We start from the raw sequence: 27,535 nt of genomic DNA on the forward strand, positions 1-27,535 counted from the left end.
ACAAGGAAGACATCAGCCCATTTTGAGGACAGTGAAAAAACCACTATAAAGATAAGTAAATTGTGTGAAAAACCACGTTTTTTAACACGTGAAACATGAACACCTGTTATATTGTGCACTGTAAACACAATCAAAGCTTCAAAAACACAAAAAGAACGGGACCTTTAAAGTAATGTCCCCGAAAGTCTCTACAAGATTATAAACTGTACATGTTTCTTCTATTTAATTTTGTCATGTAAATATAAAGTGCATATAGTATATATTGATCAAATAATATTGTCATCATTGGTACAGTAACTATTAATGTAAGTATTAACTATTGCAGATCAGTCCTGCTCCTTCACCCCAAAAAAATAAAGATGACATTGCAAGTATACATAATACCAGGAAACTATTTATTTTTACACTGACTTTGAAAAGAAATTTAAAAACAATAATCATCAATAATAATCAAATGCAATCATACAGTATCCAGTTATCACCCTTTAACATTATCATTAAGGTCTCTTTGAAAATCATTAAAAAGACAACAGACAAAATATGAGCATAATCAAATGCGTACACACATTTTCTAAATCTGTCAGATTCTTCTAGAAGAGGATGAAGGCATTCAGCAACAAAAGAAGCAGTAACATCATTGAGCCGCACAGACCTGAGGCCTGAGATCTTCTCAGTTCTGGGGCCACAATATCTGTGATCAGGGAACAGAATATGGTTTAGTCCATGATAAATATTTCTTTACAAAATAAAAAGTAAAATATTACATAAAGTAAAAGATGAACAGTGCTGTGCAGTTGCTTCACTACAAGTAGCGAAGCTAGTAGTTTAACTACATTTTTCAGTAGCTCGGCGGTAGCTTAGCTGCTTTCTAAATCAAATAGCTTTTCAGTAGCTAAGCTCTTTTTTTTGACCAAGTAGTGAGGTAGCTTCCACACAAGCTACAATTTTCCAAACATTTCTGAAGTCGTCCTGAATTTGAGAATAAGCGCGTCATTTGAATCAACACAGGACATCGTTTGTTCCGTATTTTCGAGTTGTGCAGCCTTCATTCATACAAAACATTACCACTCGCATTCTGTGAAGACTCGTGCTCTACCTCTGACTGGGTTATGTCACCAAGCCAAGCTAATATAAAAACATGTAATAAATATTACAATTGAAACTATTAATAGAATGTGCTTTGGCGGGCTCCTCACAGACTCTGTGCAGGCTACCTGCTGCCTGTGGGCCCACGTTGGAGACCCTTGTGTTAAGATATGTCAGGGCCAGGTGTTTTTAAATAAAGGCAGCTCAAACATGCATTTTATTCTGGGAGTAGGATAAGTCCAGCAAACAGCCCCAAAATGTGAAGTACCTAGGCCTACATTATGCTTGTATTGCTTATAATTACCAACATGATAAATTGAAACTGAATAAATAATTACATAATAAAACTGGTTAAAAATAAAAAAGCTTGGATGTAGCAAGCTACTATTGATGTAGCTTAGCTTGCTACATTTCCCAAGGGGGTAGCTTCAGTGTAGTGAAGCTTCTTTAATGTGAAGTAACTGGTAGCTTAGCTCACTACATTTTCCAAGTAGCTTGCCCAGCACTGAAGATGAATTAAGAGTTTCTGCAGCTCAATAAGTAGAGCATTGCATTAGTGGTCCAAAAGTCATGGGCTGCGTCCAAAATCACATACTGTAACAGTAGGTATTGAATTAGATGAAGTATGTACTCATTGACCATTAAAACGGTACGTTCTATATAGTATAAAAATGGATAGTATGAATGAATTCGGACCTACTACATTTGCCATGTTAATTAATACATCACATGACATACGGCGTCATAACAACAAGTTAGTCGTTAACTAGAAAGACGTTAAACTAGCGCAATTTAACCACAAGGGACAGCTGTTTAATATATGTATTTGCATTTGAATAGAGCTGCGTCACCGCTTTTGGACTACTCCCCTCCGTCGTCTTCTTCATTGGATATCTCCTCTCCCGGGGGTTCACGAGATAGCAAAGGATGAACAGGATCTTTTTGCCTACTGTTTTTAGAATATTATGAATTTGGAAATATTAATCTCGCCTGGCCTACTGCATTTCACCTACTATGTAAAATAACCTCCTGGATAGCAATCAGTCTGGATTCAAAAGTGGTCACTCCACTGAGACTGCGCTGCTCTCAGTCATTGAGGCCCTAAGGCAGGCAAGGGCAGCGTCCAATTAATCTGTGCTGATCTTACTGGATCTATTTGCAGCTTTTGACACGGTCAATCACCGCATCCTCCTGTCGTACCTCTCAGATAGGTCATTTCGGGTATCCTGGAGAGGTGATGTCTCCGAACCCCAACGTCTTGATACCGGGGTGCCTCAAGGCTCTGTGCTTGGACCGCTGCTCTTTTCGATATACATGACATCCCTGAGCTCTGTCCTTCGAAAACATGGCTTTTCCTACCACTGCTATGCAGACGACACTCAACTCCACTTGTTGTTCCACCCTGATGATCCCACGGTTTCTGCCTGCATCTCGGCATGCCTGAGGGACATCTCACTCTGGATGAAGGATCACCATCTCCAGCTTAACCTTGCGAAGACAGAACTGCTTGTCATATCATCTGAACCAAAGATTCAGCACAACTTTTCCATTCAGCTAGGTTCCTCAACCATCACGTCTTCCAAGAAGACCAAAAACCTGGGAGTGGTCATCGATGATCGGCTTAGCTTCACGGAGCATGTTGCCAGCACTGCTCGCTCTTGTAGATTCATCCTCTACAATATTAGGATAATAAGACCTTTCATAGATGAGCATGCTATGCAGGTCCTGGTCCAAGCTCTTGTCCTGTCCAGGCTGGACTACTGCAATGCACTACTGACAGGACTTCCAGCCTGCATGACCAAACCCCTACAGATGATTCAGAATGCAGCGGCAAGAGTGGTCTTCAATGAGCCAAAGAGGGCGCACGTCACTCCTCTCTTTGTCAAGTTACACTGGCTTCCTATAGCAGCTCGCATCAAATTTAAGGCTCTGCTCCTGGCCTTTAAAACCACCACTGGGTCAGCACCCCCTTACCTTCGCTTGCTTATAGAGCCTTATGTACCCTCTCGATCACTGCGCTCTGCCACCGAGCGACGGCTTGTGGTACCATCTTAAAAAATGAAGAAAACACTAACGCGTACCTTCTCAGGAACTGTTCCACAACTGTGGAATGATCTGCTGGTCGTGACACAATCTGCTGACACTGTAGCTGTCTTTAAGACTCGGCTTCAAACCCATCTCTTCCGCCATTACCTCACTTCTTAATTACAGATTTACCATCTTTCTTTAGTTACCCTTCTCTTTATCTCGTTCTATATTTACCTTCCTCTTTATCTATATAAAAAAAAAATTACTAACATACCCTTGGCTATGTATATTGTGTTGGACTTGATGAGACTATTTCCAGTCCACTTATGTATTGCTGTTCTTGTGTTGCCATAATTGCTTCTATTGTTTACCTCACTTGTAAGTCGCTTAGGACAAAAGCGTCTGCTAAATGACAAAATGTAAATGTAGTATGGAAGTAGGCGGTTTGGACGCAGCCATTGATTTGTTTCCGGGGAGCCTACTGTAAACCTTGAAAGCACTTTATGTTGCCTTGGATTAAAGCCAAATATGCAAATATGAAATGAATGTTTACCCGAGTTCCCTTCAGACCAGACCAGTGGACCCATAGATATAGAAGACGTGTCATGGAAGTCAACAGATCTTTGCTCTCTCATGTGATGTCCAGGGTAACAGTGCTAAAGATTGAAATGAATAAACTTAAGGTGAGCTTACATTAACTATACATGCAATGTTGTAAAATAAAAAATACTTCCTGAAGTCTGTAATGACAGTCCCTACACTCAAAAAAAAATGCAGGGTTATTTTCAACCAAGCATTGGGTAAAAATGGGAAAAACCTGTGCCCTTATAAAGATTAAGAACAATGCCACCAACTGTTAGAAAATTTAAAATACTAATGAATGTATTCTCCTAGTCTTAACCATCATAAGGGATGTTATGAACAAAAACATTTAATGAATTAAACGGTAGGAAGATTTGTGAACTTACAGCTGAGCAGTCATTGTTGGTCCGGAGGCAAAGGTGAACTTTACAGTGCAGGTAAACCTTATTGGAGTCTGCAGTAAAGACGAACATCCTGAAGGAGAAACGGCTGGATGTAGAGACGCCGTTCTGCAGAACCTTCACTGTGTTGTCATGTGGATTGGGACACCTGAGAATATTGATAACCAACATATCAAAACATATCATAGAAATGATGACCTTTTATGTACAAGACACAAATCATTGTCTTACTCTTCAGTGATGAGATCCCAGCGGAGAGATGACAGAGGATCGTTCACAGGTGTAGCCCAACATCCATCAATCACAGAGGCAAACTGATCCCTGTCAACTCCATAAACACCAACTTCAACAAAAACCTCCTCATTCACCAGCACACCCACACTTCCATTGAAGGGAACTGAGAATTCAGCGTCCAGATAAGGAACCATCCTGACCTGATACGTCCCTTCACCTTGAAATGTTCTGTGTATTCGGCTGTAAAAATGTTTCATAATAAAGACGAGTTAAATAAATGTTAAATAAACCAATGTAGTCATTTTTTTATTTTGAGCAAAAAGCTGGAATAATTGCATTTTTGTGAACTAATTTTGTTAGAGATCAGATTCACAATGATTATCAAAACATACACAGAGTGTAAAATTAATAAATAACTTTTTGTATCAGGTTTTTTATAAATTGGGTAAGTGCACAGTCTAGTGGATATTCGCAGTATTACAAATAGACATAAAAACTCATCAGGAACATGTTTTTTTTTTCATGCAAATGTTTCTCTTAATTAATGAAATTACTTGTCAATGGCAGGGAAAGAGTTAAATTAAGTGAGCACTACCTCTCCAGAGGGTTGATGTCCATTGAGACTGTTTGCGTTTGGTGGTAGATACAGCTGAAAGACAGCTTCAGACCTCTCTCTCTGCTGATGACACCTTCAGATGGGCCTGGCTGTCCCGTGATAAAATTCTCATAGATGAAGTGAGTACCATTGGCCTGTGGAGCAGAGATATTTTTGCTTTGCTTTTTGTATTGGTTGAGAATAACACTAGCCATACCCGAATCCTGGGTTTGATTCCCAGGGAATGCCTGACTGACACTAGCTGCGTTTCTATTATCATTTAAAGCAAATTTACTTTGCGTCTTATGTCTCCTTTGGTTAATAATAATGCCTTGTGTGGTGGAAGTAATAGGCTGCGTCCGAAATCACATACTGTACAGTACCTACGTACTTAATGAGATGAAGTACCTACTTACTGAACGTTAAAACAGTAGGTACTGTATAGTATGAATTCTGGTAGTGAATGAGATTCGGACATACTATATCCGCCATGTTCATACATAACGTGACATACGTCGTCATCACGTCATGTCATTCCAGCGCGAAAACAGCTGCATGTCTCTTCTACTTCGTTGGATAACTCCTCTCCCGGGGCATTATGGGATAGTGAAGTGTCCGTTATATGCACACTTCAAAATCTAACCGGAAGGAGTATGTCTATGGGGACATTTTGGAATACTATAAATCGGACATACTACTTGCCTTGCCTACTGCTTTTTGAAGTAGGTGGTTTTGGACGCAGCAATAGTAAACCTACAGTACATTAGTCGACGTGATGTTTGGAACGACTAATCACAATCGCAAGAGGAAGAAGTCGCATAGGTTAATGAAACGCGTTCATTTTCGTAATAGTCTTTTGTCAACATTAGGAAATACTTAGTGTACTTGGTGAATCTTACCACAAGACTTGTACCACAGATGTGATCATTGTTATCAAAACTGAACTCCACTCTGCCATTCTGGACAGTTCCTTTACAGTTGGGATCATTCAAGTGTAAGAGATCAGAAGTAAAACCAGCTTCAAAGAGCTGACAGCGAGACAAAGACACGAACCCAGAGCTGCTTTCACACGTCTCATAGACATCTGAGGAGTAAAACACAAACAGATTTTCGACATCGATTAAATAGAAACAATTAACTCATTGCATGTTTGTTATAAGTTTATAATGGAGTAAAACAAACCGAAATTGCCAGGGTCAGATGTGGGGCGATCTTCGTTACAGAAACAGCCGTAAACACCATTCTGTTCTCCACACCACTCATCCTCAGTACAGTTAAGTTCAAAGCAGGGATCTCTCACAGCTAAAACAACAGAAAATGAGTCAGAATTTGGGTGCAATGGGGGGTCACTCCCTCAGATCAACATGTGATAGGGATTTATTTAATAAAATATGCTATTTACAAAATAAAAATTCCTTGGGGCAAAAAATAAGTATTTGGCACATCAGCATTTTTATCAGTAAGGGGATTTCTAAGTGGGCTATTGACACAAAAATTCCTTCAGATGTAGCCATCAAGCCAAATATTGAATTCATACAATGAAATCAGAACATTTAAGTATACAATTGGAGTCATAATAAATAAAGTGAAATTACACAGGGAATAAGTATTGAACACATGAAGATAACAAGGTGCATATTGGCATAGAAAGCAAGGAGATCACCTGAAATCTGTCAGTATTAAGAGAGAAACCCTGCCCCCTATCAGTACCAATTGATATCAGCTGCTTTAGTCTTAATTGATGGCCTATAAACTCTTCTCATTACCCAGGAGGCACACAGGAAAGACTTTGTGATGGAGAAAAGCAAAGAACTCTCTCAAGATCTTTGTAATCTTATCGTTGAAAAGCATTTTGTGGGAATGGTTATAGGTGCATTTCCAGAAAGACTTCATGATGGGTAAAAGCAAAGAACTCCCTTAAGATCTTCGTAATCTTATCATTGAATGGGGGAACGTTATAGGCACATTTCCAGAATGCTAAAGGTTCCTGTGAGCACTGTGGGGGCCATTATCTGGAATTGCAAAGAGCATCACTTCACCATAAACCAGCCACGATCAGGTGCTCCAAATAAGGCCCTTGTCCGAGGAGTCCAAAGAATAAACAGGAGAGTTCTCAAGAGCCAAAAACCACTCGGGCAGAACTTCAGGAAGACCTTGCATCAGCAGAACTTCAGGAAGACCTTGCATAAGAAAACTATAAGCATTGCACTAAACCGCCATGGCATCCATGCACGCTCACCACCCAAGACTCCATTGCTGAACAAAAAGCATGTTGAGGCTCAATTAAAGTTTGCGAAAGAGCATTTGGAGAAGCCTGTGGATTATTGGGAGACTATAGTATGGTCAGATGAAAGCAAAATTGAACTTTTTGGCAGCCATTCTACACACCATGTTTGGAGAAGAAATGCACTGCCCAAGACCCAAAGAACACCATATCAACAGTTAAGTTTGGGGGTGGAAGCATCATGGTTTGGGGCTGCTTTTCAGCAAGGGGTACTGGCAGACTTCATATTATTGAAGGCAGACTGAATGGAGAAATGTACCAGGACATTCTGGATAAAAATCTGTTGCCATCTACCAGAAAGCTGAAAATGAAAAGAGATTTAAAGACCATTTGTGTGGAAGAATGGGCCAGAAACACTCCTGGGCAATGCAGACGACTGGTCTCTCCATAATAAAAGAGGTGTCTAAAAGTTGTAATCACCAACAAAGGCTTTTCTACAAAGTATTAAATAAAGTGTGTTCAATACTTATTCCCTTTCATTTCACTTTATTTATTATGACTCAACTTGTATACTTAAATGTTCTGATTTCTTTGTGTGAATTCAATATTTGGCTTGATGGCTACATCTGGTGGAAATTTGGTGTCAATAGCCCACTTAGAAATCCGCTTACCGATAAAAATGCTGATGTGTGAAATACTTATTTTCCCTGCTGTATGCTAAATATAAAAGAATATATATATAAAAAAAAATTTTACCAATATATTTTTTGCCATTTTTTTGTAGATTTTGAAATGTATTTTAAAAATAAATATATATTTTAAAGCTTTTATTTTCAGCTAGTTTTAGACGACAACGTTGTATGTTACAAACCTGTAAACATAAGGTTAAAATTAAATAAATTTTCAACTGCAAAAACATACTTATAATTTTATATTTTATACGAACGTATACATTTTATATTGATACTTTATACACATTTTGTACAAAGTAAAGTTTAATTAAATATATCTTATTTAATATTTAATTAAATATATATTAAATAATATTTGAAAATATATCTAGTTTTAACCTTTTATATATGAGAATATATTTCAAAATGTATTTCAGGGGCAACAAATTCATTTCTATTTGTTAAAACCATACAGCTAAAAATATATTTTCCTGGCAAAATATATAAGTTTGAATAAAAATGTATATTTTTATACATATATTGGCCATTTTTTTATTTTTCAAATTTGTTTAAACTTAAATTTGAATATATACTGTACAGTACTGTGCAAAAGTCTTAGGCCACCATGCTAGCATTAGATTTGTTGTTTTTACAATTGTATAGTGATCATATATAATTATTTCTCAGTCTCTTAAAACTTTGCTTAAACAACAAAGCTGTTAATGGTGTATATATATATATATATATATATATATATATATATATATATATATATATATATATATATACAGTATGGTGTATTATCTTTATATGTGAATATTAACCTAAAAAAAATTTTAGGAAATAATAATTCCGATTCTCTGTTTAAGCATGCTCCACCACCCTACGATTATGCTACGTTTCCTGCTCTACATTTTTAAATGAAAAAAAGTCAATTTACTTGTTGTTGTTGTTGTTGGTGCTGCTGTTGTTGTTGTTGCTTCTGAGATAAGAAAACATTTTACATAAAATCAATATCAAAAAAGTAAAACGTTGATCAGAATGAACATCAGTAAAATGTACAAACCTGCACAATATGCTGAGCAACTCAGCGGACTGACAAACTGATAAACATAGTAATTTCCTGGACACGCTTTGACCTGTATGGGATAAGAGTTGTAAGCACAGCAGTCATATGGTGAGGAACCACACACTTGTCGGGTGACCACTCCATCTTCCACCTGAGGGTGAGCACCATTGAGCCAAAGTGGGTAATAAGTGCCACACATGCCATAATTTACACATGACTCTGGCATCTGAGTATTCTGGCCATTGATGAAAAGTCTGTACCATCCATTCCAGTTCACATTATAATCACACATTACACCAAAGTAATTATTATAATAAGGATTGTTGGTGGCTCTCCAAGGCTCATCCAGACCTGTGTAGTTGTAGCAGGGGTCAATGCTCGGATTCGAGATAGAAACTGTTATAGGAAAGATATAAAAGATGCTTATTTAAAAAATTGACAATTGAAACCTCCAAAGAAAGCAGAATTTGAAAAAATTATTAACATTTAGTATCAGACATCATATTTTATATCTGTGAATAGTTACAGTATATCAAGATTGCGAAAGCAAAAGTGTACCTGCACAATATGAAGGGACAGGTATTGATAGATTTGGCTTTCTGAGTTTGTAGACATAATAATTTTCAGGACAAGCTTTGACTTGGATCGGGTTGGATCTGTAGTAACCACACTGTTCATACCGACTGCCAAAAACTTCACGGGTAACAACTCCATCTTCTAGCTGAGGGTGAGGACCACCAAGCCACAGAGAACTGAAACCTCCACATGACATGTATCCTGCACACCACTCAGGTAACTTAGCATCGGATCCATCAAGAAAGAGTCGATACCAGCCGTCCCATTCAACACGTGTGTCATCGTGTCCAGATGCATTTCCATTTGAATACATAAGTGCACTTCTCCAATAGTCGTCTAGAATGTTGTAGTTATAGCACGGATCGTAATCTGTGTCATTGGAAATTGATAAAAAAGAAAATAAAACTTTTTTTGTATTTCAGACACTTGTTAACAGCTTTATTTATTTGAACTATGGAGTTTAACAGCCATTGTTAGAACATCATTGGCTTCAGAGTTTGAATTATGTCAAAGATTATAGGGGTCCCCTAGCTAAGCCCCTGTCCCGTCATTATAGGGTCACTGTGTTTTCACAAGATGGGATCCTGGATCAACATTTTTTGTTGGTCTTGGATCTAAATTTTAATCAAAGAAACCCCAAATTACCTTTAACTCAAACCCTAAACATTTTTACCCCTCAAATTAGTGTAAAATAATAGTTTAAGAATATTTTTTTTAAAAGCCCCTAACCCAATCCTAAATCTAACAATCTGTCAACTAATCCAGAAAACAGCATGAGGCGCACCTGAGAGTTTACAAATATTTCAGACAGAAATCTTTTTGTTTGGTTTATTGTAAACTTTGGATAAATAATGGAAAGTATCACTTTGTGTCAGCGCAGCACAAGAATTTTGAATTCATGTAGAATTTTAAGTTTAACCAGAACCAGGGGAACACCCAAATTTATATTTTTGTGCTTTATAGGGGGTAAGGCCCAGACCCCTCAATTCGAACATTGGCCTACCTACTAAAACTATTGGCAGATTGCAATAAATCCAGTTGTACACATGCATATCATTCCCATTCTGTTTCGGTTACAGTGGTTGTCCTCCCATCCCATTATTTGGATCAAAACATTTTTGGGGTCGTTTAGAGCCCTTTGAAGCTACATTGAAACTTTGCAATTTTAAACTGCACTGAAACTGTAAACTACTATATGGAGAAAATCCTGGAAAGTTTTTCTCAAAAAAAAAGTAAAATTTTCTCGACTGAACAAAAAAAGACATAAACATCTGGGATTGAATGGGGGTGAGCAAATTATCTGGATTTTTTATGACATGTTATTGTTTCAGTAATGTTTCATGACTCTTTAACTCTTTCCCCGCCATTGACGAATTATCTCATCAATTAAGAGAAAAAAAATTGCATGACAAAATTTGTTTCTGATTCATTTATTTTGTAATCTGTAACACCGTGATTATCCACTAGATGACGAATTTACCCAATAAAAAAAACTGAAGGAAAAAAATATTTACTAATTTTAAACTCTGTGTATGTTTTGTTCTTTAACAAAAATCCTTCACAAAAATGCAATTATTTCAGCTTTTTGCTAAATAAAAAAAAACTATATTTAAGAGTTTATAACCAGAAAAAACATATAGATAGGATGAAACCTTTTTTCCCCGTTATGTTTGTTTGTTTGTTTGTTTGAAAGCAGAGCACCTGAGGGGTATTGCACAAAAGCAAGATAAGGGATTAAGCTGGGATTTTTCAGTTATCCTGGCTGAATTTAGCCCTGACTCGGTTGCATGAAGGGAGGCTAAATTAATCTTGATGAAGTTACTATGGAGATTTACTCTTTGCAGCTAGCCTGCTCCAGAGCAGGCTAACAACCAGGCTAAGATTAATCGTAGTGATTAATTCAATTCAAAGAATTTTATTAACCCCAGGGGGAAATTGCTTTAATGTTACAATTATAGAAAAGAAAGAAATTAAAGAAAAATAAAAATAAAAACATAATTATATGCCCATCAATGATTTCAAAATTAATAGATAAGAAATGTAAAAAAAATGAATAAACACATAAAAAGGGTAATTTACTTCAACAGTGAATTGTCCTAGCACTTACAAAGTAAAGTTATAAAGCCTAATGACCACAGGTGTAAAGGATCTTCTAAAATGCTCAGTTAGGGTTAGGACTTCTCTGGTCGGCCAGCATCCTATGTAGTGGGTGAAAGGGATTGCTCAGAATTGAATTTAGTTTTGACAGTATTCTTCTTTCAGCCACAACATGAACAGAGTCCAGCTCTATACCATGTATAGAGCCAGCCCCTCTTATTAATTTGTCCAGTTTATTTCTGTCCATCACCATCATACCAATTCCCCAACAGACTACTCCATAAAAAATGATGCTAAACACCACAGACTCATAAAACATCTGCAGCATGGTGTAGCAGACTATACCATTTCAGATTAATCGGCTAGTTCCGCTGTCAATACTACTAGATATTCATGTGTTTTAGTCACTTTGTGGTCCTGCATTAAAATACTAGATATACTGTAATTTATCTAAGTATGCATACCGTTATTTTAGTGTTATTATGAAGACTGCTGTCAGGGGTTTGATGAATATATTTATTAATACAGTTGTTGAAATAAGAAATGGCAGATGAAGTTGAAAGGCGGTTTTAATTAAGTACATATGTAGACTAGCATTAAGGCATGAGAAATATCTGACTGAGAGGTACAGATTCTCAGGTGAAGAAATGTCAGTCTAGCACAGAAATCACTTCTACAAGATTGCAAGTAACATGAACAGATTGGTCCATAAAGTTACATTAGGGCAGTCACAGTAGAACAGGCATTATTTTGTGTTACAGCTTTCCCTGTTGTCATTGGATGCAGTGGACTGCACCCACCCCTGTGCCAGATATACAAGACTTTTTTAATGTTAAAATTGTGATGGATGGTCCAAATTATTATGCACATGCTATTTTTTTAATAATAAAGTTAGTAAGTTTACAAATTGTATTTTAATCTCAATAGTTATATGACAGTGTGCATGTTATTCTATTTAAATACATAATTTGACATAATTAAAATGTCAAAAGATGCTTTATTACTTAAAAAAATATCCAAATTATGCTTTTCCGAATTATTATGCAAAATGCACTTTATCAAAATTCAGTGTGTTAAAATGATCCACAAAACAGATATCTGTCAAATGTGCTGCATGGACACATAATTAAAAACACATTGTAAATCAAATAATGTATTTAACATATAGGTTACATAATAATATATGAGCATATTTTTTACATGACTTTAACTCTCCCATTCATTAAACTTGTAAATCTATAGTTTCTGCCTTTATTTCACTTGAAGATGCTACTATTTCATCCCAGAGTTTATGTTTGAATATGAATTATAGTGCCGTCCACCTCACAGATCTTTCATATATTGATGCTCCATAAAGAGGTCAGAGGATGGTATTTATGCTGTACCTTAATTTTTTTCTTATTTCATGTCCATATTAAAATAGTCAGTGTTTATTTGCAGCATGCTAGTGTATTATCCTGCATTAAAGATAATTAATTTCAGAAGACATGATTCCTTTTTTTCCCATCTTTAAGGTACTCTATATATCTTCCAGATGTCCTGTTGGCCCCTTCAAGGGACCTACCATCTTACTTCCCAATATTCTGGTCCAAACCAGCCTTGTTTGAACATGGTGTTATTCACCCACAATCCAGAATATACTATTCAGTGTATTATGGCATGTCAATGAATAAAACTGTTTGAAAACTTCATGAAGCTCACAGCAAATGTAGTATTTTTGGAAGCTTTAGTTTGGGGGTGGGGCTGAAATCCACTTTTATGCACTGAAGGATCCCATATTGAGGGCTTCTTGGTATCACAGAGACCCCAGCATGTTTGTTTTTTAGCAGGTGGCCTTTTTATTGTTGCCTTTTCCTAATATTTTCCTTAAACAATTCTTCATATGGTCAAATCCTGTACTTAAATCTTATAATAATTCAATGATTTCTGTTTACTTCCACCAAATATAAATTGTTATAGAAAATAAATAGCTTTTTTAAGATAATGCACACTTTTTGCATCAAATACTGTAGATACACATAGTAGTAGTTAAGTGTTTGCAGTTTCATGATGAGTTTTTATGGAGTTTTATTAATTTTTGCATCAGTGATTCTGTGATCGATCCCGTGGTCTGTTTAAGAATGCCGTGAACATGCACTTATCCTAGCTAGCTACACCTGGCTTGACATAGCTGCACGTTCTCATCCTGGCTTAGCAATCGTGCAACAGACTTAGCCAGGATGGGCTGATTAAACTAGATCAAGCTGGGCCTTTTCTGTTATCCTGGCTTTCTTAATTCTACTTTTGTGCAATACCCCTCTGTTCTTTCATTTAATATAATTGTATGTTTATATATTTTTAGAAGAAAACTTCCTGGGAGGCATTTTGTGAAACTTTTGTGTAAATCACAAAATATTCTGGGGGGCAACTTTAACAAAATGCCTGGCGGGGAATGAGTTAACCAAGATCAAAAATTATTCTGCCAGCATAAACTTACTCAGTGTTGTGATGGATCCATTAATTGAAGTTGGAGTTGTAGGGGAGTCTACCTCAGATATAGTGTTGATATCTACAAACAAAGAACAAAATTAAAAACACTATTTCAAGTATTTCGAACACTTACAATACTCAAATTAACCGTACCTGTGCAATATCCTGAACAGTAGTCTTGATGTGGCTGTGGCAATTCATAGACATAGTAATCTCCTGGGCAGGCTTTGACTCTGATGGGAATAAACGTATGTAAGCAGCACTCTCCCCATGAGCTCCCACAGACCTCTCGGGTCACCACTCCATCCTCAATGTGAGGGTGAGGGCCATTGAGCCACAGACTGTACTGTGTGTTACAGCCCCCAGAATTAACACAGTTCTCTGCCATTCTGATGTTCATTCCATTGTGGTAAAGTCTGTACCAGCCACTCCAGGAGAAAGTCCCATCACAAATGTACAATCCTGCTTCATTCGAGGCTCTCCAGGGACGATCCAGAGGTTCGTAGTTGTAACAAGGATCATTGTCGATGCTGTTGAACGCAACTGTTACAAAGAAGTGTTTGTTAGTTAAATTTGATGTAATGTTTACATAACCATGTCATTTTTACAGACATCTGTACCTGCACAGTATGAGGGCCGAGGGATTGACATATCAGGTTTGACAAATTTATAGACATAATAATCTCCAGGGCAAGCTTTGACTTGAATGGGATGTGTTCTGTAGGCGCCGCACATGTAAAAGTACCAGATAAAAGTTCCCAAGGCTTCAAGCGTCACCTCTCCATCCTCGATTCGTGGATGAGAATCACTGAGATAAAGTCCAGTATCACCTCCACATCCTGTGTAAGTTGTACACACCTCAGACATCTGAGCACTTTGTCCGTTCAGATACAGTCGATACCAGCCATTCCACTCAACCAGCCGGTCATCATTTCCCAAGTTATTGGATTGTGTTTGGTGTATGTCTCTCCAATAGTCATCAAGCATATTGTAATTAAAGCATGGGTCACTATATGTCACTGTTTTTTAGAAGAAGAAAAAAACAAAAGTGACTTATGGTTTTTAGCTTACAGATTGGCATCATACGTGCACATCACATTTTTTGTTGTTTGCACCATAATTATTAATTATGTGTAACTGGGACCTGTTGTAAACAAACATGGAAAATTACACTTCGTTGTGTTCAAAGAAAAATATTTGGTTATTATATTTATTGTTTTTTCCTAACCCCAAATAGCTGGAAGAAATCTGAAAAAACACCAAAGCTCAAGTCTTAGGAGGTTAAGGTAAGGTAAGATAAAATCAGTACTTTCACAATAGCCAATAAGAGACAGAGGTTAACGTCAGATCTTTTAAAATGGCGATCGTGAAACAAGATGGTGTGCGGTTCTGGTAGACAGTGGAGTCGAAGAAACAGCTTGTGGAAGAGAGGAAACAACACGACTGCCTGAATAACGCATCCGTAAACGTTTAAAAAAAACAAAAGCTGAGGAGAAATCACCTCGATTGTAAACACACCAGGTGAGTTAAAAATCTGTTACCTGAAATCTATTAGCGTACTAGCAAGCAAAGCTAAGCATAGGTAAGTAAAATAAATGTGTCCCAATCTCTATTCGTTTAAATTTGCTTCACGTGAGGTGATGTGAAGTGCTCGCTCTGGAGTGATAATCTGAATACTATCCTGTAGTGTGTGATGCACCATGACTTTCAAATCTGGTAGTGTGGGCATGTTTAAGATTTAAGTGAAAAAAAATCAACATGATCTCACAAAGTTCCGTGGTATAGTCACGGAAAATTTAGCTCATTTATCGGTGTCATTGTCATGGATCTCCGCATTTTTTTGTGGCCATACCACAGACTTTCTTTTCCATGTCACTATCATGGATTGGTTACTCAACAACTTTTTCCCCTTTTCAAACCATTGTCGCTTCGATTTAGGGTTAGATTTGGTGTTGTGTTAGGATGTCACTTTAAGTATTGGTTTATCCTATATTTTCGGATTTTTTGTATTTTTAAACCATTGTCACCTGGCATTAGGGTTAGACTTGGGTTTGGGTAGGGATGTCATTTTATGTAAATCTAACCCTAAACCGAAGCGACAATGGTAAGAAAATAGGACAAAACAGTTGAGTAACCAATCCGTGACAATGACACGGAAAAGAAAGTCTGTGGTAAACCCACAAAATAATGCAAAGATCCATGACAATGACACGGATAAATTTGCAATATATTCCATGACTATACAACGGAAATTCGTGAGATCGGGTTGAAAAAAATCTGTCAAGATTCTTCTTTGTGTGTGCTGCAATCAGATTTCCTAATTGGCCCAGATCCTGTAGTGTGACCCCGGCTTTACAGTGCATTTTTTTTTTTTTACTATCATCTTGCAAACACAAACAATCTTACTTTCCTCTTCACGACACATACACTACATTTGTTAATTTAGCCAAAAAATAAGTTAAAAAAGCCACACCACATTACATTACCTGTTGGGATGGTGGGTGGGATGACAGTTGTCTCAATGGTGCTATCATCTGCAAAAATAAAAAATATTAATCAACACAGACCCAGATACCGAATATACAAAGTGTAGTATACAAAATGCACATGCAAATCTGCTTATCTGCACAACATGCTGGCATAGACATAATAGTTGACTAGGCAAGCTTTCCTTTAAAAGGACTGGATGGTGTATACTATTAAACATCAACAAGGGCACAGAGTTTCTAAATGTATTTACCTGCACAATATGCCCCATAGCAGAAAGTTGGGCTGACAAACTCATAGACATAATAATTTCCTGGGCAGGCTTTCACTCTAATAGTATTGGTTGAGAAATAACAGCAGTCGTTGTTCCAATGATTACAGACTTCTCGAGTCACCACGCCATCCTCAACTCTTGGATGTTGACCATTCAGCCACAGAGGTGCATGAGTACCACAGCTTAGGATTTCAATACACTTGTCTGGCATCTGAACGCTCTGACCATTAATGAAAAGACGATACCAGCCGGACCAGCTGATATAAGCATCACACCTTACATTGGCCATATCAAAATAGTTGACGTTATTGCTGGTGGCTCTCCATGGCTCATCCAACACATTGTAGTTGTTGCAGGGGTCTGAGGAAGGAACTGTTATGGAAAGATAAATAATTGTTATACTGACTTTTTGTAAAAACTCTACTGTAAATCCGATAAGCTAGTTTTAAATCTTTTAAAGACTTAGCGAAGATTTGGTAGCAAGACTATCTCTTCATTTTGACATGACAAACAATTGCTGGACTAAGAATCTTCAAAGACTTGTGTTGTGACTGGTATACAAACACTGACTGGTGTAAATGTTGGAAAGAGAAACAGTATAATACTTTACCAGTAATGGGAACTGTTGGCAACGTTGTTGTAGATGTCCTGTGAAAGCTTGGGTCATCTGGAGTCAAAGGATTAAAAATAAGATCAGCAATATTTTTCAATGATTTAAATTGCCAAATTATATAAAAGGGAAAATAGTATACCTGCACAATAACTTGCACAATACAGGGGCTTGACAAACTCATAAACATAATAATTTCCTGGACAAGCTTTGACTTGTATGGGAACAGATTTGTATCCACAGCAATCATTCCATGTGGGACCACAGACTTCCCGCCTGACCACTCCATCTTCCAGCTGTGGGTGAGGACCATTGAGCCACAAGGGGTTATTAGATCCACACATGCCACTGCTAACACATGACTCTGGCATGTGAGCGTCCTGTCCATTGACGGAAAGCCTGTACCAGCCATTCCAGTTCACACTATAATCACAATTTCCATTGACATCAGAAAAGCTGGTCGCTCTCCAAGGGTCATTCAGAATGGTATACTGATAGCATGGGTCATAATTCTCAGTGTTGGAAGGAACTAATTGAAAAAATGCTGAATTAGTAAAGTGAGAGGTCACAAAACATATTAAGTAAATATAAAGGAAAATGTTTGTACCTGCACAGTAAACAGGCAATGGGATTGACTGCCTTGGCTTTACAAACTTGTAGACGTAATAATTTTCAGGACAAGCTTTGACTTGGATCGGGTTGGATCTGTAGTAACTACACTGGTCATTTTGAGTACCGTAGACTTCACGACTAACAACTCCATCTTCTAGCAGAGGATGAGGATCGCCAAGCCACAGAGAACTGAAACCTCCGCATGACATTAAAGTTGCGCACCATTCAGGCATCTGAGCATTTGATCCATTAAGGAAGAGTCGATACCAGCCGTTCCATTCAACAATTGTGTCATCATTTCCAGATATCTGTCCATACAGTTGCCAGATATTGAGTGCGCTTCTCCAGTAGTTGTCGAGAACGTTGTAGTTATGGCAGGGGTCGTAATCCGTGTTAACTGTAGCTGTTGAGAAAGAAGTTGCCTGAATCAGTAATGCAATAGTAGGAGATTTTCAGGTCATGCACACAGTTGTGTACACCAATGCATGTCATTTTTTTGTCATTCTTATAACTGCACAAAATAAATTTGTTGATTGTTTTGCCGATTTGTCACACAATTTTTACCAAGTGTGATTGATTTAAGTGTTTTTACTGTGGAAACCTACTCAAAGATCCTGTAAAGGCACCTGATGGAGTTGGGGAAACCGTCGGGGATACTGTGTTTGGATCTAAAAAATAATTTGAAACAACATTGAAATAGATACAAAATTCGAATGCATTTAAAAACAACGACAAATAAAAAAAACTACCTGTACAATATCCTGAGCAAAATCTCTGTGGCTTTGCAATTTCATAGACATAATAATCTCCTGGGCAGGCTTTGACTCTGATGGGAGTTGACTTGTAACTACAACAGCCATTCCCTACATCTCCACAGACCTCTCGTGTCACCACTCCATCCTCTATCTGAGGGTGAGGACCATTAAGCGACAGACTAACTTGAGTATTACAGCTGTATGCATTAACACAGTTCTCTTGCATCCGAATGTTCATCCCATTGTTGTAAAGTCTGTACCAGCCATTCCAGGAGAAAGACTCATCACAAATTGCCAAGCCACTTTCATTTGAGGCTCTCCAGGGACGGTCCAGAGATTCATAGTTGTAACAAGGATCATTGCTGATGCTGTTGAAAGCAACTGCCATGGAGAGAAATATCTTTAATACTGACACTTGATCTAATGGAATTGTAAATGAACATTTTAAACATAAAGGTGTTTAAAAGGTTCTTCACAGCAATGCCATAGAAGAAACATTTCTGGTTCCTCAAAGAACCATTCAGTCAAAGGTCCAAAAAAAGAGGGCACCACAGTCGCTACCTGCCATCTATAAGAATCAAACCAGCAACCAATCTTTTGTGCAAGAGATGTTAAAAGTTTTTTATGAAACCATCCAAAAATCGTTATTCTATGGCTTTGTGAGTCACCTTTAATTTTAAGAGTGTACATAATATGTATGTAAAATGTTCAGGGTCAGACTTCTACAAGTCAAAGTAAAACCATACCTGCACAGTATGCAGGCCGAGGGATTATCACATCAGGTTTGACGAGTTTATAGACATAATAATCTCCAGGACAAGCTCTGACTTGAATGGGATTGGATCTATATTGGCCACACATGTAAGGGTACCACATATATGTTCCCAAGACTTCAAGCGTCACCTCTCCATCTTCAAGTCGTGGATGAGAACCACTGAGATAAAGTCCAGTATCACCTCCACATCCCGAGGTGTAGGTCACACACCACTCGGACATCTGAGCACTTTGTCCGTTCAGAAACATTCGATACCAGCCACTCCATTCAACAAGGTAGTCATTTTGTCCATAGCTTGGGTTTTGGTATTGAGTGATGTCTCTCCAGGAGTCATCAAGAGTGTTATAATTATAGCATGGATCAGGAATGGGAGTTGTAGGTGCTAAGAGAACAGCATAATTGAAGAGAAAAAGTAAGGGTTAGTGTTTTACAGATTACAGAGTCAACATTAATATTTGGGTTATGCATACCTAATCAAGCAATACCCCTCATTTCACAGTTTATTGAATTGACCCAATATAGTCCTCCAATTGGTAACTTACTTTTAGCCAATAAACCAAATAAATTTGATAACATCTTTAATATAGTTAGACGTCTATGAAATTTACTGCCAAATTTTGCCCTGTTTATCCTTAGGAAAATTAACCATGCTTTTGTGGTAAAAGTGTAGTAAGCATGTTTTTCTTTGGTGTATTGATTATTATCAGCAAAATCATGATTTTACGATGGCTTTTGAAAACCGGTTATTTTGTGGTTACCATGGTTTTACAACAGTAAATATATGTTTTAAAGTAACAAGAATGACAGATAACTGTCAGTAGTGTAGGCTACACCTTGATATTAGTGAATCTGAGACCAATTAAATCATTGTTGCAATGCAATAATTTACCTTAAAATTTAAAGTTATATTATATATTATATCAGTAGCGCCATGACTACATGTCTACAGCCTATAATTAGCATAACAAATAAAGGGCACAACTCATAACTTACCCGTTGTGGGGATCTGTGGTGTGCCAAGTGTATAGTTACTGTCCCTGAGAACTGAAACATTTTTGATTAATACTAGTTAATTTAAAAAAGAAACATAGCTTAGACTAGTGCTTCCCAATCCTGGTTTCTTAAGTAGCCCCTCCCAAAAAGTTATCTCTTTTTATTAAACACCTTATCAGCTTCCTTCCAGAATGTTTTCCTAACAAGTGAATGAGTTAAATCAGGTGTCTTAAAGAGACATCAAAAAACTTCCAAGAAGGGAGTATTCAAGGACCAGGATTGGGAAACACTGCCTTAGATAACCAATAGGCAAATGTATTTACCTGCACAATATGCTGTATAGCAGTAAGTTGGACTGACAAACTCATAGACATAATAATTGCCAGGGCATGCCTTTACTTTCATAGGATAGAATTCAAAATGGCAGCACTCGTTGTTCCAGTTACCGCAGACGTGTCGGCTTACCACACCATCCTCGACTCTTGGATGAGGACCATCTAGCCAAAGTGGAGCAAAAGTGCCACAGCTAAACATGTCAACACATGTTTCTGGCATCTGAGCGCTCTGACCGTTGATAAAGAGACGATACCAGCCGGACCAGTTGACAAGGGAATCACACATATACTGATAGTAATTTTGTCCACTGGCTCTCCAAGGGTCATCAAGCGATGTATACGTATAGCAGGGGTCAGCGATGAGAGAGACTGTTTGAAAAACAAGATAAATTCCAACCATGTTGCCAATGGATAATTTTCCAATAATCATTGGTATTATAGTTGATTGTGTCAAAACTTAGATTTGCGCATTATAATTCAAAATAGTTTTAGACATTGACTTGATAAAAGGCATCAACAGTGCTGATACAGGACCAAAATAACAATAGAGCGCTTTTTGTCTGGTATTGTTAGTGATAAACATTCGATGGGATAAAACTTCTGCTGAATATCTTAAAGCAACACTATGTAGTTTCCATGTAGAAATGACTTACAGCTCCCCCATGTGGTTGAAAAGCGCAACAGTGTCTGGTATCAGACACTCTTCTGCAGGCAGGGGAAGGGGCGGGGCTGTGTTTTCTACCCTCCACCGCCACTTTCAGAGTGTGCTTGTAGCAGCTAGGAGGCTGCTCAGGTTGCAGCAACAGTACAATTTGTCCAGTTAAAAGTTGTTCTATCACTGAAATAATTTTAGAGACATTATTTAAACGTAAAAAAACTACATAGTGTTGCTTTAATAAACGGATGGACCAAATTTGTAAAAAACTTTTGGTGTAACTATCAAATGCATGTGTACTAAACATTAAAATTCATTTTATTTTATAAACATAGGGGTGGTTTACGTTTTTTTTTTTTTTTTTTTGGTGTATTGATTACTATAAGTTTCAACACAGTTTTACGACAGTAACCATGTTTTTTTTTTTACTGTAGTCAAACAATTGTTTTTTACAACTATCAAATAACTATCAATGCATGTGTACTAAACGTAAAAATTCATTTCATTTTATAAACAGGGGTGGTTTCCCAGACGTATGGAAGGTATTTTTGGACTTTTTTAAATTAATTAATTAAATTATAAAATAATTTATTAAATTATAAAATAAAAAGCTAAATATGTCCCAAATTTGAAAATGAAATGCTAAAATAAAAATTAAAACATTATATTAAATTATTTCATTTTCATTTTTAACGATGAAGCATCATTTCGGCCAAATTGAAAAATTAAATTAAACTATGATTTGACATTTCATTTTCAATATAATCTTGAGTCAAGACTGACAATATTAAAATAAAAGGCAAGCTTGAAAAGGAATCTGTAAATACATTTTTTTTAAAGGCTTTTTATTCATGCCCAAGCAATAATAGGGACAAAATTAAAATGTAAAGCTCAGTTTTCATTTCATGTTATGTTTTTCATTTTCGTTTTAATTTTTGTGTTCATTTTTATTTACAACTTTTATGCAAATTCAATGTTAATCAGTGGGTGGGGCGTACTTGCTTAAAAAAAGGGGATTGGCTGAAGCAGTGTTGCCAACTCAGTGACTGTGTTGCTTGCCAACAAAGCGACTTTATTGCTACATCTAGCTACTTTTAGACCCATTTGCTAAGTTGGCAAGCAACACAGGCACTGAGTTGGCAACACTGCTTCAGCCAATCCCCTTTTTTAAGCAAGTAAGCCCAAACCACTGATTAACATTGAATTTGCATACAAGTTGAAAATAAAAATGAGCATGAGCCTAAAAAGCATGTTTAAGTTGTCTTAACTGAACATAATATTAAAATCATTGCAGTTTTTTTGTCTAAAGATGCACACCAGTAATGTTTTTTGTAATGTATGTTTGTAAGAAACTACTTCATATAACAAAGGCCTAGTCCTGGATTAATCCAATCCTTGTCTGGAAAACTGCCCTATACTTTCTTAATGTGTTAAGATAAATGGCAGTGTATATACAACTTCATTTCTCATTGCCATTTTGTTATCAATACAGGACATAATGTTACATTACCAGTTGGGGCTGGACTGACGGTAGGAATGGTGATGTTCCTGTCCTCTTAAAAACAAAACAAAAAATTCATACAAATGAACAAAATAAAAATGTCTTATATAGCAATTTTTTTATGTATTTGCAGTGTGAGAGAGAGAGAGAGAGAGAGAGAGAGAGAGAGAGAGAGAGAGAGAGAGATTGGACTATAAATGTATTTAATGAAATATATATTAAGACATACAACAATATATTTACCTGCACAATATGTCCCATAGCAGAAAGTTGGGCTGACAAACTCATAGACATAATAATTTCCTGGGCAGGCTTTCACTCTAATATTATTGGGTGAGAAATAACAGCAGTTGTTGTTCCAGTGATTACAAACTTCTCGAGTGACCACGCCATCCTCAACTCTTGGATGTTGACCATTCAGCCACAGAGGTGCATGAGTACCACAGCTTAATTCATCAACACACGTGTCTGGCATCTGAACGCTCTGACCACGAATGAAGAGACGATACCAGCCGGACCAGCTGACATAAGCGTCACACATTAAATGGGCAGCATATCTATGGCTGGTGGCTCTCCATGGCTCATCCAAAATGGTGTAGGTATCACAGGGATCTGTTGGAAAATACGTTTTTCAATATCATACATTTGCTTCATGAAATTCCCTTCTTCTTCTCGGAAGTGGAGATTCAGTTTAATAAATGCTGGAAAACTATATTAGCGAATGCATTTGTTAATGTTAACAAATACAACCTTACTCTAAAGAGTTAATAATATTTACATGGGCGGATAAGAACCACCAGTGTTGGGGAAAGTAACTTTTAAAAGTAATGCATTACAATATTAAGTTACTCTGCAAAAAAAGTAACTAATTGAGTTACTTAGTTACTTTTCATGGAAAGTAATGCTTACGTTACTTTTAAGTAACTTTTGCATTACTTTTTCTTACTTGGCTGAGGCTTGATCTCTTTCAGGCCTTGCAGGTGTTTTTTATGATCGCAAAAATGTCAAGCCCTGGCATGCCATCTCCGTTTCTGACTCAAACTGTTCTCGCTCAGGCGCACAGAGTGCGTAATTCTACATTAATATGTTCAGTTTAATTCAGTACATTATTTTATTTTTTAAAATTAATTAATTAAACTGAAAAGAAACTTGCATTACTTTAATATTAACGTGTACATTTATAAAGTAATGCGTTACTTTTCTCGTTACTTCAGAAAACTAATATTATTACGTAATGCGCGTTACTTGTAATGCGTTACCCCAACACTGAGAACCACATACTTTTTAAGACCAATGACATTGGACCCACTGACTTTTTATCTAATTTAGCGCATATGTCTATTCACTTGTCAAAATGCTGTCAGTCAAGTCCATTCCAATAGAGGAATGCCATAATAAATTAAACTCCGTTCCGTGTTTTAGCTCCAGCCTTGACTTCCACGCTGCTGCTTCCTCAAATCAATTCCATTAAACTTAATTTCTTGTTTTCACTACTTTTGCCAATACACTTCCATGACACAAAGTTATGCAAAGCTTTTTTGCTATAAATGAAATTGTTTAATCAAAAGATAGCAGAATACTAGGAAATGGCATCTACTCCAGTAAATGTTTTGGACCCACCCACATTTTTTTTGCTTCCGACACCCATGTACTACATCCTGTACAAGCATTAAACAGGATAATTCATATCCAAAGATTCAGAGTTTTTATTGCATGAGAGAAAGTATTTTACTTTACCTGTGATGATTTGTAGTGGTGGTTGTGGCACTGTTGTAGGCGCTGATGAATGGTTAAGACCTAAAACATCTGGTATCAGGAAAATACGTATATTACTCATCAATCATTTTTAAAGACGCCCTAAAATACATGTACAAAGTGTGTAAGAGGAAAGGAGTCTACCTGCACAATATGTTCCACAGTACGATTGACTGACAAACTCATAAACATAATAATTTCCAGGACAAGCTTTGACATTTATGTTAAAAGAGCTGTAACCACAGCAGTCATTCCATGTGGGACTACAAACTTCCCGGCTGACCATTCCATCTTCGATCAGTGGGTGACGACCATTGAGCCATATTGGATAATAAGATCCACACATGCCATTGCTAACACATGATTCTGGCATGTGAGCATCCTGTCCGTTGAGGAAAAGCCTGTACCAGCCATACACATTATAATCACATGATGCATACTGATTATATGAAACGTTAATGGCTCTCCAAGGATCATTGAGATTGATATAGTTGTAGCAGGGGTCAGTAATAGTGGTGGAAGGAACTGATGAAAAATTGAAAAGTAGATGCATTAAGTGAAATGGCACATCCTGTGTAAAGTTCATTCTCTAATATACTATGAAAATGAAAAATATTAAACATTAAAATAAAGTTAAACACATTACCCAGTTCAAAGCCTCGCTACATCAAAATGAGACATTTTTAAAAGTGCTCCAAATTAATATATTTACCTATACGTAAATATAAAATATATCTGAAACAAGTCTACATTTACAAAAACACATAACAAACTCTAGGTTCCTTAATTCTATAACATAAACCAAAATTTTTTTTATATACAGTACTGTGCAAAAGTCTTAGGCCACCATGCCAGAATTAGATTTGTTGTTTTTGCAATGTTATAGTGATCATATGTGTATGTAGTATTAAAACTGATTTACAAATGTGAACTGATATGTTAAGTTTTGAGGGGAAATTCCCTTTCCACTTGAGCAATAGCAGGAAACTACAGGATCTCTTAAATCTAAATAAAATCAAAGCCTCATTTATTTTTACTTCATTCTACTCAAAAAGCTCAAGATGTGTTTCGTGCCATGAGGTCACACTAAACACTGACAATGCCTAAAGTAGACATTTAGTCCTGAAAATTTGATATTTTATTTTATTTTTTACATATTTCCTCTATTTTCTGTTTGTATCTTAATAAAATAGAAAATTAAATATGTTCATAAACTTGAACATAACCAAATAATTTTTGGTTAACATTTCCAGTCGGGCTAGCTAACGCTTGTTTAAACTGGCCCATATTGCAGAAACATATACAACACTATCTCATCATGGCAATTTGTAGATATTTTACGAGGTGACTAATTCGTATTTATTTGTGCGGCCACATTTGTACATTTTTTTAGAATGAAAATTATGCTTTTATGTTTATTTCACTGCAATTTTATTCATAAACAAAATATCCAGATCTTATGCATCTTAAATATTTTGTTTAATTGTGGGTGTAGAGGCAACACGACTGCATTTTGCATAGCAATGGTCCTAAAGACGGCAGCAAAACAAAAAATCACGTGCCTAAAACCCACAAAAAGGTTCATGACAAACTTGCGTGCGATCATGTGACTAAGAAGAAAAAGCATCCAGAACACACTATGAGAAACATAGATGTTAAACCTGTTTAACACGTTGTAAAAAACTTAATCAGGTTAATCTGTTCAGTTTCCCAATATATGCCTTTCAAGAATTCATCCAGGTATGGTATGCTGTAAAATATGCTTACACATTTGAGCTACAATCTTTGTAGGAAATTTATTTTTATGCAATTTGATAGCAATAATTATAGATACAATTTTATATACAATATTTGATCATATTTAAATTATATCAAATCAAATAATAATAAATCACGTCAAAGTAAAAAGAATGATTAAACTAGTGTACCTGACGTTTGCCCAATGGTTGTTTCACCTGTTAAAAATAAAATCCAAGCATTAATTTTAATAGTAACATTCAATCATTTCACCTTCAACAATGTGTTGTTTTAAATGTGATACAGTAGATTCTTCTCACCGTTAACCAGCAACAGTAGCGGCACACACAATGAGATTACAAACCTCATTGTTTCAGATTTCTTTTGAAGATCTCAAATTGATCTGTACAAAGAAAGTTAGAAATTTATTTTCTCTTTTTCGATACTTTGTTCACCTTTTACGTATGACCAATAATCATTAAAAACAATTATCTGGATAGATAATTAAATAGATAAAGTTGTTAAAAATTACTACTAATAAAATCAATTACAAAAATAAATATAATTAAAACAATAAATTCATAATCCATTTTTACCACACCAGTATGTATACAGAACAATTTTTACTGCCTGCACTGCACATTTGCATTATTTCACTTACTTCAAGTAATCTTATAATCTTATTTTGAAAACAGATTAAACAACGAAAGCATGTACAAAATAACCAAATACAAAACTATAACCGAGACTTTACCTGAGATACAGACCCTGCAGAGCAACCTCACAGAGATCTCTCTTCAGCTGTTTCTCCAGAATAAAGTGATGCTGATTTTTTTGGGTCTTAGCTGTTTCTTTGTTTTTGTTAAATAATGTGGGAGGATCTTTACGGGAACAGAAGTACCTCTTTACAATCAAGTGAATTTTTCTTCACACGCACACAGTACTGAATATGTCTGACATCCCTGGAATTAAATAAGTTTACTTCCTTGAACAGCCTTAGATGCCATACATTAA

General features: G+C 36.5%; 1 protein-coding gene across 1 annotated transcript; it reads right to left on the reverse strand.

Annotated features, from left to right (window-relative positions):
* Positions 1 to 376: 376 nt before the first annotated feature.
* Positions 377 to 27,359, reverse strand: LOC135744535 (uncharacterized). The gene is made up of 30 exons (XM_065262728.2): positions 27,276 to 27,359; positions 26,842 to 26,924; positions 26,713 to 26,739; positions 24,929 to 25,309; positions 24,767 to 24,835; positions 23,273 to 23,641; positions 23,039 to 23,083; positions 20,862 to 21,242; positions 20,539 to 20,589; positions 19,517 to 19,927; positions 18,765 to 19,151; positions 18,621 to 18,683; positions 18,011 to 18,418; positions 17,546 to 17,932; positions 17,404 to 17,460; positions 16,773 to 17,165; positions 16,519 to 16,566; positions 14,653 to 15,051; positions 14,186 to 14,575; positions 14,040 to 14,111; positions 9,449 to 9,835; positions 8,888 to 9,286; positions 8,762 to 8,803; positions 6,109 to 6,228; positions 5,826 to 6,010; positions 4,927 to 5,081; positions 4,329 to 4,571; positions 4,083 to 4,245; positions 3,668 to 3,770; positions 377 to 691 (listed from the first exon to the last, which is right to left on the reverse strand). The coding sequence occupies exons 2-30, from the start codon at positions 26,888 to 26,890 to the stop codon at positions 591 to 593; spliced, it is 6,285 nt and encodes a 2,094-aa protein (XP_065118800.2). The 5' UTR covers positions 26,891 to 26,924; positions 27,276 to 27,359; the 3' UTR covers positions 377 to 590.
* Between the last annotated feature and the right edge of the window lie 176 nt (positions 27,360 to 27,535).

Source organism: Paramisgurnus dabryanus, chromosome 1, assembly GCF_030506205.2.
Source record: "Paramisgurnus dabryanus chromosome 1, PD_genome_1.1, whole genome shotgun sequence".
NCBI lineage: Eukaryota > Metazoa > Chordata > Actinopteri > Cypriniformes > Cobitidae > Paramisgurnus > Paramisgurnus dabryanus.

What these genes read in the sequence shown, in the direction of transcription:
- LOC135744535 (XM_065262728.2), bottom strand. Translation starts at nt 26,890, where the DNA reads ATGAGGTTTGTAATCTCATTGTGTGTGCCGCTACTGTTGCTGGTTAAC. An exon ending in TTGCTCAGGATATTGTACAG is followed by an intron (nt 18,684 to 18,764) that starts GTAGTTTTTTTT and finishes ATTATTTTTTAG; the next exon opens with ATCCAAACACAGTATCCCCG. An exon ending in ATCTGACCCTGGCAATTTCG is followed by an intron (nt 6,011 to 6,108) that starts GTTTGTTTTACT and finishes TTTACTCCTCAG; the next exon opens with ATGTCTATGAGACGTGTGAA.